At 42.9% G+C, this 11,322-nt stretch overlaps 1 protein-coding gene across 1 annotated transcript; it reads right to left on the bottom strand.

Annotated features, from left to right (window-relative positions):
* Window positions 1-417: 417 nt before the first annotated feature.
* LOC147120122 (atypical chemokine receptor 3-like) lies at window positions 418-10,968 on the bottom strand. The gene is made up of 3 exons (XM_085985676.1): window positions 10,545-10,968; window positions 9,650-9,740; window positions 418-4,950 (listed from the first exon to the last, which is right to left on the bottom strand). The coding sequence occupies exon 3, from the start codon at window positions 4,922-4,924 to the stop codon at window positions 3,830-3,832; it is 1,095 nt and encodes a 364-aa protein (XP_085841802.1). The 5' UTR covers window positions 4,925-4,950; window positions 9,650-9,740; window positions 10,545-10,968; the 3' UTR covers window positions 418-3,829.
* Window positions 10,969-11,322: the final 354 nt, after the last annotated feature.

Genomic DNA, 11,322 nt, shown 5'->3' with positions numbered 1-11,322 from the left:
TAGTAAAACATTCCAAAGTGCTTCACAGGAGTGTGATCAGACAAAAAAAAATGATAATCAGAGCTGCTCTTTAAAATTGTTTTTTTTTATGCAGCTTGAGAGTGATCGATCTTAAAAGCGATTCCCAATAATGCAATTGCTAAGAATAATTTCTGTAATCCCACTCTCCCAGTGGGAAGCCAGATTCACAGGTAGCACATCGTAGGAAATCTGGGGCAGGGAAGGGCTGGGTTGGAGATTTGTCCCATTTCTGCATATTATGAAATAGAAGAAACTCTGAGCTTGTACCTGAAAAGGTGGGATCCATATTTTGAGTGGGTGATCATCCTAGTCAGAATGGACTTTGAATGTAGTACACACTGGTCTTTATTCATAAACATACAATCGTTTTGTAGAATTTGACAATGAATTTACAAATTTAAGCGCTGTATCTTATCATTTATTGAAAGGGCATTATGATAATGCAAGACATTGGTACAATTTAAACATTTTTAGCATCTATGCAAGCTGAACATATCGATGCATTCTCAACACAACTGAACATCTTTACATTATTAGTGATTTTTATTGCAAGAAAAGGCTGGCATATTACGGTAATCTGTTTATCTCCGCTATATTGTTTCACACCAACAAAGGTTGATGTTTGATTGCTAACTTGCGGCTTGGATATTATCACACATTAACAATTTTGAACACCCAACACTGGAGGCCGCCATTAACAAAACAAGCTCAAACCCAAATGTTACTCCTTGCAATCCACATTCTGTATATAAACCATCTGAAACCTTTGCCTAGGTTCCAACCTGTAGTTCATGCTCAGGTTTCCATTATTCTAGATATGATAAATCTTCTGAAGCCTTCAAATGCAGCCAAAAGCTCACTCTGGTTTATCCAGTATTCCGTAGATAAGTCATCTGAACCCCTTGAATAGATACCAAACTGCAAGGCAATCCTAGATATGTATCATTCTACATATGGTGACACAATAAATCAGTAAAGAGAATGTAGTATTTTCAGCAAAACACCTTTTTGTTCTGCACAGCAAAAATATGATGGCTATAATAACTAGTGGAAGAAAAGCTGGAGTGATAAACAGGAAGTCTATCCCAATATCTTCACGAAAACAAGTGGGAGATTTGTGCTTATATAATGTACACATTGAAAAATATGTCAGAGAGTGATTCACGTGTATAATAAACACAGCAGCTGTGAACTTCTGATCTCAGTGTCATGCCAAGTGTCGGATCAGTAAACAGAAACCAGGGCTTGAATTTTAATACTTTGGCGGGTTGGGAGCAGGGGTGGGGGTGGGGGGCACCGTTGAAGCAGTCAGGAAACCCAGGAGAACAGATTTCCTGCAGGCCCTGCTGAATTTAACGGAAGCTTATCAGGTGGTCAGGAGCATGATCGGGGGGCTGGAGGAGAACACTGGGGGGCCGGAGGAGCACATCGGAGGGCCGGGAGCACATTGGGGGCACGGGAGCACATCGGGGACCGGGAGTACATTGAGGGGCCGAAGGATCATGAGGTGGGGGTGGGGGGGGGGAGAGGCAGAGGATATTGGGGGAGGCAGAGGATATCAGAGGTGAGAGTGCTACCACTGAGCCACATCTGACACCTTAAGGGAGCTGAACTTGTTTGCTTTGGAGCAGACTTGAAGGTGACCTAATTGAAGTTTTCTAGATTTTTGGCAACATTTATTGAGAGATCTTTTTTACTGTGTTCAAGAATATATATAGCACAGACATAAATAAAATAAATAATAATTTGGGTGCAAAAAAGTAAGTCATTTTCAAACAAAGGATAATAGCTGTTGAGTAAGTTACCAAGGAAGCCATTGAAGTGGGCAGTATAAGTGAGTTCATGAGGTACATACAACAACAATCACAACCTGCATTTATATCTTGACTTTAATGTCGAAAAACATCTTAAAGCACTTCATCGAGGTGTATGGAAAAAATGGATGCTGAGACAAAGGAGATATTAGGAGAAGTGACTGAAAGCTTGGCAAAAGAGTTTTAAGGAGGGCCTGAAAGGAGCAGGTGGAGGTAGAGAGGCAGAGAGGTTCAGGGAGGGAATTCCAGAGTATGGGGCCTTAATGGCTGACGGCACGGCCACCACTGGTGGTGTGAAAGGATGGGGGCTGCACAGGAGGCTGCAGCCAAAGTAATGAGAGTTGAAGTGGGGTTGTAGAGCTGGAGAAGGGTCCAGAGATAGGGAGGAACAATGCCATGGAGTGATTTAAACACAAGGGTGTGAGTTTTAAATTTGAGGTGTTGGGGTCTGGGAGCCAATGCAGGTGTGAAGACAGGGATGATGGAAGAGCAGGACTTGGTGTGGGTTAGGATCCTGGCAGTAGAATTTTGAATGAGCTGAAATTTATGGAGGCCGGAGGATAGGAGACTGGCCAGGAGAGCATTGAAGTGACAAAAGTAGAGAAATGGGTTTCAGCAGCAGATCGGCTGAGGTGGAAATGGAGGCAAGCAATATTGCAGAGGTAGAAGTAGGCAGGCTTCGTAATACAGAGAATATGGGGTTTGAAGCTCAGCTTGGGGTCAAACAGGACACTGTATCACACACCTGACAATCAGCTCAACAATACCACTGACAAGAGGTATGATGGGAACAGATCGCCTGCCTGCACTTTCACATGCAAAATGGAGGATGACACCAGTAAGATCTGAAACCATGGAAGCAAAGAATTTTTAAACTGTGAGATAAAATTCTCTTGGGGCTAATATGGGGGAGTAGTTTGAACATACAGTGTCCTCCATAGAATTTCCTTCCCTTTTAAGTACAAAAGAAATCCCCAGTTAATTACAGTGTTGTGGGTTCATCCAATCAGACCCAGGCAATTAGAATAACTAACCATTGAGGTTAATTCACACAAATATATTCTACATCCCCAGCACATCTGACCCCATGCCTGTCTGGAGAAGGTGGCCCTAGCACATCTGACCTCATGCCTGTCTGGAGGAGGTGGCCCTAGCACATCTGACCCCATGCCTGTCTGGAGGAGGTGGCCCTAGCACATCTGACCCCATGCCTGTCTGGAGGAGGTGACCCCAGCACATCTGACCCCATGCCTGTCTGGAGGAGGTGGCCCCAGCACATCTGACCCCATGCCTGTCTGGAGGAGGTGGCCCCAGCACATCTGACCGCATGTCTGTCTGGAGGAGGTGGCCCCAGCACATCTGACCCCATGCCTGTCTGGAGGAGGTGACCCCAGCACATCTGACCCCATGCCTGTCTGTAGGAGGTGGCCCCAGCACATCTGATCCCATACCTGTCTGGAGGAGGTGACCCCAGCACATCTGACCCTATGCCTGTCTGTAGGAGGTGGCCCCAGCACATCTGATCCCATACCTGTCTGTAGGAGGTGGCCCCAGCACATCTGGCCCCATGCTTGTCTGTAGGAGGTGGTCCCAGCACATCTTACCCCATGCCTGTCTGCAGGAGGTGGTCCCATTCATATCTCGGGGAGGTGGAGTCTGGGGCCCCTGAACATGCCTATTTTATTAGTATAGCCCTGTACTTGAATAACCCATAAACTTATATATGTAACACAGTATATATTAAAGTATGTGCACTAGTAGGTTAATTGACTCCATGTCAACTTGCTAAGCCCTACATGCTTGTAAGTGTAAACTCCCTCAATTAGAAACAAAGAACTTGTGTCTGCACAGTGCCCTATAACATCTATCGAATATCTCAACACCTACTTGGCTACAATAGCAATTACACAATTGAATCAACCAGTACAATTGCTATTGTAGCTAAGTAGGTGTTTGAGAAGGAAATGCTTCTGTTCTAAAAGGGGAGGATTACGTTAGGAGTCTGCCTCCAGCATGGAGCACTCAGTCTCTGTAGTGTCCTTAAGCTTTGTGATGCCGGATTTGACAGAGTATTTGACGATGAAAGCTTTCATGAGGTCATATCTGTAGTTTTTGTTGATGAAGCTGTAGAGTATGGGATTAGCACAGCAGTGGACCAGAGATAGACACTGAGTGAAGTGAAGAGAAGCATATATGAAATTTTCTAGCTGACAACTGAAAGATATAAGGTTTAGGAACCACAAAACATCAAGAAACAGAATCGAGTGATAGGGGAGCCAACAAATAAGGAAAACGATCACATAGACAAGTATTATCTTCCGGCTATTTTTCCTCTCTAGGTCGCTTGTGATTGGGATGGCTGTTGCTAGGCGGAAGTAGAAAATTGCGATAATGGGGAATGGGATAACAAATCCTATGATGATGCAGATCAACTCCATCCCAACCATCCATTCTCTGAAGTTTTCCTCAGGATAAGACAAATGGCAGATAGGCTCACCATTACTGAGAGTCACTTTCAAGAAAAACAAATCTGGAAATGATACCAGAAAAGCAAAAATCCAAACAAACATGCAGATAACCTTACGGATCAACTCTTTCTTACGGTCAATGGAATCTCGGAACCACACTACTGATATGTACCTGTCCACACTCATGCACGTTAGGAAGAAGATGCTCCCAAAAAGGTTGACACTAAAGATGAGGTGAGTAAATTTGCACATAAACTCTCCAAAGGGCCAGACGCCATGCTGAATGAGGGACGTGACCCAGATAGGGAGAGTGACCACCACAAACAAGTCTGCAATGGCCAGGTTCATGATGTAGAAGTGGGTTTCATATCTTGATCGCTTTGCCTTCACATTCACATAGACCACCACAATGTTGGCCACCAAACCGATGACAAAAATCAGGATATAAAAGAAAGATATGGTATGCAGGATAGCATTCCTATTGAAGTTGTGCAGGCAATGAAAAATCTCCCAGGTCAAACAGTCGGAGCCGTTTATACAAGTGATCCAGGTCTGATTCATTGTGGTAATGTTCTGCTCATCCCAGTAATCCAAGAAATCGATTAAATCAGCGGCTGCCATGGTGATCAAATTTCAGAGACAGTGTGCTGTAAAAACAAAGGGAAATTGAAAGATTTCATCTCTTCGACTCATTGAAATAATTTTTGTCTCCTTAACTGAATTAACAGCATTCCTCAAATATAACTTCATATCCCCTTAGTGAGGTAAAGCTAACAAAGGGGGAGGGGGTGCGGCAGATAATGCCGAACTCAGCCACAAAAGATTTGAAAATTGTGACAAAATAAAGCACCAACCAAACTAGCATTATCTCACCTGAAATACCACTAACTAGATTAATATTGAACTGATTTGAATACAGTTCAACCAGTTTGTAACATCTGATAAAAGTCTAAAGGATAAAGATAGCATTAGGTCACAACATTCCACACAATAGCCAGGGAGACCAGATGCCATCGTCAACCCCTGCCTCTGACATGACCAAAACTCTATACATTACCGTTATGGTCGATTTTCTTATGGCTGTTTTTCTTACTTTAAAAAAAATCACTGAATTTCTGCAGAGTTTTTTTTTAACTCATTCTTGGGATGTGGGTGTCACTGGCAAGTCCAGCATTTATTGCCCACTCCAGGTGGTGTTAACTGTGTGGCTTGCTAGGCCACTTTGGAAGGCAGTTAAGAATCAACCATGTTGGTGTGGGACTGTAGTCACATATAGGCTAGACCACATAAGGGCATTAGCAAAACAGTTAGGTTTTTATGTCAATCCAACAGCTTCGTGGTCACTTTTACTGGTATCAACTTTATATTGCCAGATTTTTTTTTAACTGAATTCAAATTCTCAGATTGCCGTGGTGGGATTTGAAATCACGCTCTCTTAATTATTGATCCAGGCCTCTGAATTACTAATCCAGTAAAGAACCACTACACTATACTAATGTACTATATTTACCTGTTGCCCATTAGAAATTACAAAATTGGGTGCTTTAAAAGGCTGATTTAGTTTAAATAAAAATTGAGAGAACTATTGTTAACCACCTTTTTATATTGTGTTAATGCTAGTTGCAGCAGCCGAATTTACTTCATAGTGTGGTTTGTTTTGTGTTCATCAAGATGAGGGACATTAGTCCATTGGAATACAAGCGCTCCCAAGTTACATGTAGCATGTTTAGATGCAGGGGTTAATTTAGCAAGTATGTGCTGGCCCCAGGGAATCTCGAGCATTAATAGGAAAAGAGCGTCAAATGGATGGAAAAACAATTTTGCTGCAGATTAGGTTACCCCACTGTGCCATCCAGTTCAATTTACACCATGTTGTGAATGAAAAAGAATTCGACCAAATCCATTCATAGAACTCTAGTAAAAGCTTCATAGGAAAACAGTGACAAGAAATTAATCATATGGCCAATTTAAATTTTCTCCGCCTGTGTACATGGAGCAGTAATAGCCCAAAAATTGCGTCGGGTTGCTTTCTGCCCCATTTACTTACTGCTGGTGCTTAGGTAGGGTTCTGAGATGGGCTGTCAGAGCACATGCCTGTTTCAAGCGATAGGCTACCCGTAATATGCTAATTGGGGTCCTATGACGTAAAGTTATAGATTCAAATGGGTGGAGCGTGCACTCTGCATGCTCTGCCCATCTGTACTGGGCAATGAATAACCTAACCTTAAAGGAACCACTGGAGGTTAACAAACAACTCGGGAAATATTTAATATTTTTAGGTGGGAGCCATAAAAATTCTGCGACCCGCGGCCAGCCCGTCTGATGCGGTGCCCAGGATCACCTGCCCCCCTCCCTCCGCCTCTGGATTCAATAGTTGGCGGCTCAGCATGGGAACCCATTGGTTTTGCACCCTCCCACACCCGACAAACTGCTGCTGGGCAACTGCTGGGCACCCACACCTCACCGGCAGCATGCAGCTGAGGCCTGGACATCACTCCAGCAACAATGGCTAGGTGGTGGGCGCACTCTGCCTGCTGCCCATCCATTCTCCATCTGAACTTAAAATCATGCCTAAGGTAAGTTTTAAATACTAGGAAGGGAATACTTATCAGGATATAATCAACACAGAATAACAGATGATGTTTACAAACTAATAATAACTGCAGTAGCAGTACTTACAAACTGTCATATTGTGCTGAGCAGCATGCAGTAAGGAGGGTTTGCTATAGAACTAGTTTGTGCTATATGCCGGATGGATGAAAGCCATGTATTTATATGGCTCTCAGAAACACATTAAAGCACTTCACATGCAATTAATTACTTCAAAATTCAATGACTGTATGTTAGATAGGAAACAGAGCAGACATATTTTGCAGGGCGAGATCTCACAAACAGCAGTGAGACAAGTGGTCAGTTAATCCATTCTTTTGGTGGTATTGGTTGAAGGAGAAATGTTAACCAGCACACCGGGAGAACTCCTTGCTCTTCTCTGAATTGCGCTGTGGCATTTTTTTTACATTCCTCTAAACCACTGGAGCAGACAGTTGGAACCTTGGTTTAACTTTTCATTTAATGTATAGTACCTCCAACAAGGCAGTAATCTCTCAGTCCTGCCTTGGAGCATCAACCGAGACCATGGGCTCAAGTCAAACACACAAACATCTGACTTAAACATTTGGTGGAGAGACAGAGAGACCAAGGAGAAACCAGAGGCATTTGGCCATCAGATAAGCAGCTGAGCGATGTAAATGAAAATGCAACTTACCTGTTGATAGCACCCTGGAGAAGAAACAAATATGTACAGACCACAGCAGACACTAAACACCACTGAAAAAATCACTTGTAAGACTCACAATGGTGAGGTCACGAGATCTCTCAAAGTGGCAAATCTATTGGGTAAATTTTTTTTTTAAAGATATTGGGAATCATTTTTAATATCTGGGAATGTATCAAGAAAAATGTAAAAATGAAAAAGTATTAAAGTGAGAGGATGGGGCATTTGATATGGTCTTTCTGTAAAAGACTTATGAAAACATGTGTTATAACTGAGAGTTTCAATGTAAAGATTGTATTCTGAACAAGGTATATTTTTCTTGAGTCCTTCTGGTGCGCGTATTGGAAATTTGGGCACAAGCTGGAAGTGCAGGTGTACGATATTTCTTTCATTAAGAGAAATTAATGGAAAATTGCTGGCCTGTGAATTGGGTGTGGGTCCGAATTCCTCCTGTGCGATGCTGGTTTGTGAAGCTTTGCGCTTGGAGTGTTAAACAAGTGTCAAAAAGATAACCCATAGTTTTTTTCATAGAGGTTGAGCTGCAAACAGCATGTTTGATATCAGTGTTCTTGGAATATCAAAGCGTCCTATGGAAGAGCTACTCTATTTTAACAAATAGTCCAAAACTAGGGGCCATAAATATAAGATAATCACTAATAAATCCAATAAGGAATTCAGGAGTAACTTCATTACCCAGATAGTTGAGAATGTGGAACTCGCTAAGGGGCAGCTAGATAAACATGAAGGAGAAAGGAATAGAAGGATACGCTGATAGAGTTAGATAAAGAGGGATGGGAGGAGGCTCGTGTGGAGCATAAACACCGGCATGGTTCTGTTGGGCCGAATAGCCTGTTTCTGTGCTGTACATTTTATGTAATGTCATTAGACTGAAATAACGCTCCCTGCCCCGATAGCTCTGCTGGTAAATTCACTGCCCAGTGTGGTATTTTCCCATTGAGACTATGAAGTTCCCAAGTTCCTTTTAGCTGATCTTAGCAATATGAATGCTACAACAACAACAACAACTTGCAGTTATATAGCACCTTTAACATAGTAAAATGTCCCAAGGCGCTTCACAAGAGCGTTATAAAACAAAATTTGACACCGAGCCACATAAGGAGCTATTAGGGCAGATGACCAAAAGCTTCATCACAGAGATCAGTTTTAAGGAGCGTCTTAAAGGAGGAACGAGAGGTAGAGAGATTCAGGAAGGGAATTCCAGAGCTTAGCATCGGCAGCTGAAGGCAGGGCCACAATGGTAGAGCAATTAAAATCGGGGCTGCTCAAAAGGCCAGAATTGGAGGAGCACAGATATCTCGGAATGTTGTGGGGGTGGAGGAGATTACAGACATAGGGAGGGGTGAGACCATGGAGGGATGTGAAAACAAGGATGAGAATTTTTAAATCGAGGCGTTGCTTAACCAGGAGCCAATGTAGGTCAGCGAGCACAGGGGTGATGGGTGAACAGGACTTGGTGCGAGTTAGGACATGGGTAGTAGATTTTTGAACAACCTCAAGTTTACGGAGGGTAGAACTTGGGAAGCCAGCCAGGAGTGTGTTGGCATAGTTAAGTCGAGAAGTAACAAAGGCATGGATGAGGTTTCAGCAGCAGATGAGCTGAGGCAGGGGCAGAGTCAAATGATCTGCTGGAGATGGAAATAGGTGGTCTTAGTGAATATGTGATCAGAAGCACATCACGGGGTTAAATATGACACCAAGGTTGCAAACAGTCTGGTTCAGCCTCAGACAGTTGCCAGGGAGAGGGATGGAGTTGGTGGCTAGGGAACAGAGTTTGTGGCAGGGACGGAAGACAATGGCTTCGATCTGCCCAATATTTACATTCTATAAGTGGCCTGAGGAACCCCTGGGCTAAGGAGGGAGGGGAGGAAAAAAATCAGCCATGATACCAGCTCCTGATCAAAATCCAATGATTCCTGCTGGAAAACGTATGTGTGTGAACATCAGGCCATCACACAGGCAGCTCAGAGATTTCAATAAAAACAGTTACTGTAATTGCCCTTTTGGCTGGCTGTGGTGCCCTACCCATGGTTAAAGTGCCCACCAACACTTACCATCAAGCCTCTGACATGAAGAATGGGCACTTGAGTGAGAAACCAAGAGGTCAGGCACTGCCCGCAGATTTACAGCCCAGCGTGTCAGCACCTTCAGGAAAAAAGGGGAGAATTTTTTTAAAAGGCGGTATAACAGCTGGTTTCAACTATGTGAGTGAGGAAAAGCTGACCAGAAATCTAGTATTGGAATTTTGAGAGACGTCGATTTTCGATTAAACATTTTTGCAACAAATATTATTAACACTTAAATCCAAATCTTAAATTCACAAAAACATTGACAAGCTAAATGCACCAATGTTCAATTTTGACCTGATTTCTTAATTACTTAAACATAATGTAACGATTTAGAGCACTGGTGGCAGGGAGCCTTACCTGAAACCAGTGCATATCGGAAAGTCGCGGGTGCTTTTTAACTGGTGAGAGACCTGCCCCAGTTGAATAGCATGCTGACATTCGACTGCCAAGATCCACACATGAAGAATGGCCATTTGAGCAAGATATCGGCACCTATGGAACCATACCCCAAAATGAGTCACAGATGAGAGGAGAAAAAAAAAACCTTTGCTTTTACCCAGTCACTCGTTAACCTGCAGCTCAAACATAGTAATTTCTGAGACGCGTTCAACATAAGAATGCTTCAAATAGTCCAAACGCTGGGAGCAATCAGGAATTCAATCCTCTCATAAAACAGCTGCAGTTTGTAATCACAGTCATTTAATTCTGACTGCCCAGTCAGTTCTGTTTAACTTTCTTTCTGCAAACAGTGCAGCGGTTCCACGTCTCTGAGTGTTTACATTGATTTTAAATGGAGAATGTTTGGGTTATTATTGAGAATAGGTAACTATTAAGAGCTTAACTTTTATCACACCGAAAAAGTAAAAGCTGTGCACGTTACCTGCAATCGGCCTCTCTCGTTCTGATGGAGCTGTGTTACTGAAAACTCCTCAAGCTGTGGCACAGATTTATTCTGTGTTAGAGGAAGACGCCTCCAAATGGAACTCCAGGGTCAGTCGGGCTCACATACAAATTAGTAGGCAGTTCCTTCTTTTGCAGCAATTTGTGGATCATGTTATGATGTTTCGGGGATTGAGGAGGAGTTATCTATGTTTGTGCAGTATCTAGAGTCACCAATACTGTGGAACCAAATAAACCCTGAAAATCTGCTTATCTACTCATTTGCTTGTTTTTGGCAAAACAGAACAGTTAGAGACGAGCTTAAACAAAAGTTTCCATTAATTATGCTTCTTTGTAAAATGCAGTAATAAATGTAAAACGCTGTTGTAAAACTGCAGGTTAAAATAACATCTTTTCCTCATTAGTGTCTAGAGGCACACTTGCATAAAACCAGAAGTGGAATTCCATTGGGGTTGTATAATTGAAAAGGTTATTCCATGTACTTGTTACACTCATAATTCCCACTTCATATCCCAGACAAAACTGCAGAAGATTTTGTACCAGATAACTTTACACCAATCAAAAGGGTTTGTGCTGGATAACATCAGCCACTGGAAAGATAACTGAGCCAAATATCTGTGGCTGTTCTGGCGGACTCCTGGCATAACTAGGATAAGACCTGGATACGCTGAATCCCGGCCCAGAACCCCTACCTCTGCCTGCCCCAATAATGGCCACCGATGTAGGAGGGGTCAGATCTGGGATTAGGTACTCCAAAC

This window comes from Somniosus microcephalus, chromosome 4 (genome assembly GCF_052327205.1).
Source record: "Somniosus microcephalus isolate GS21.2 chromosome 4, FLI_Smic_1.0, whole genome shotgun sequence".
Classification (NCBI taxonomy): Eukaryota; Metazoa; Chordata; class Chondrichthyes; order Squaliformes; family Somniosidae; genus Somniosus; species Somniosus microcephalus.
This window is presented reverse-complemented; position numbering and strand designations above follow the sequence as displayed.

Coding starts and splice junctions, on each gene's coding strand:
- LOC147120122 (XM_085985676.1), bottom strand. CDS start 4,924: ATGGCAGCCGCTGATTTAATCGATTTCTTGGATTACTGGGATGAGCAG.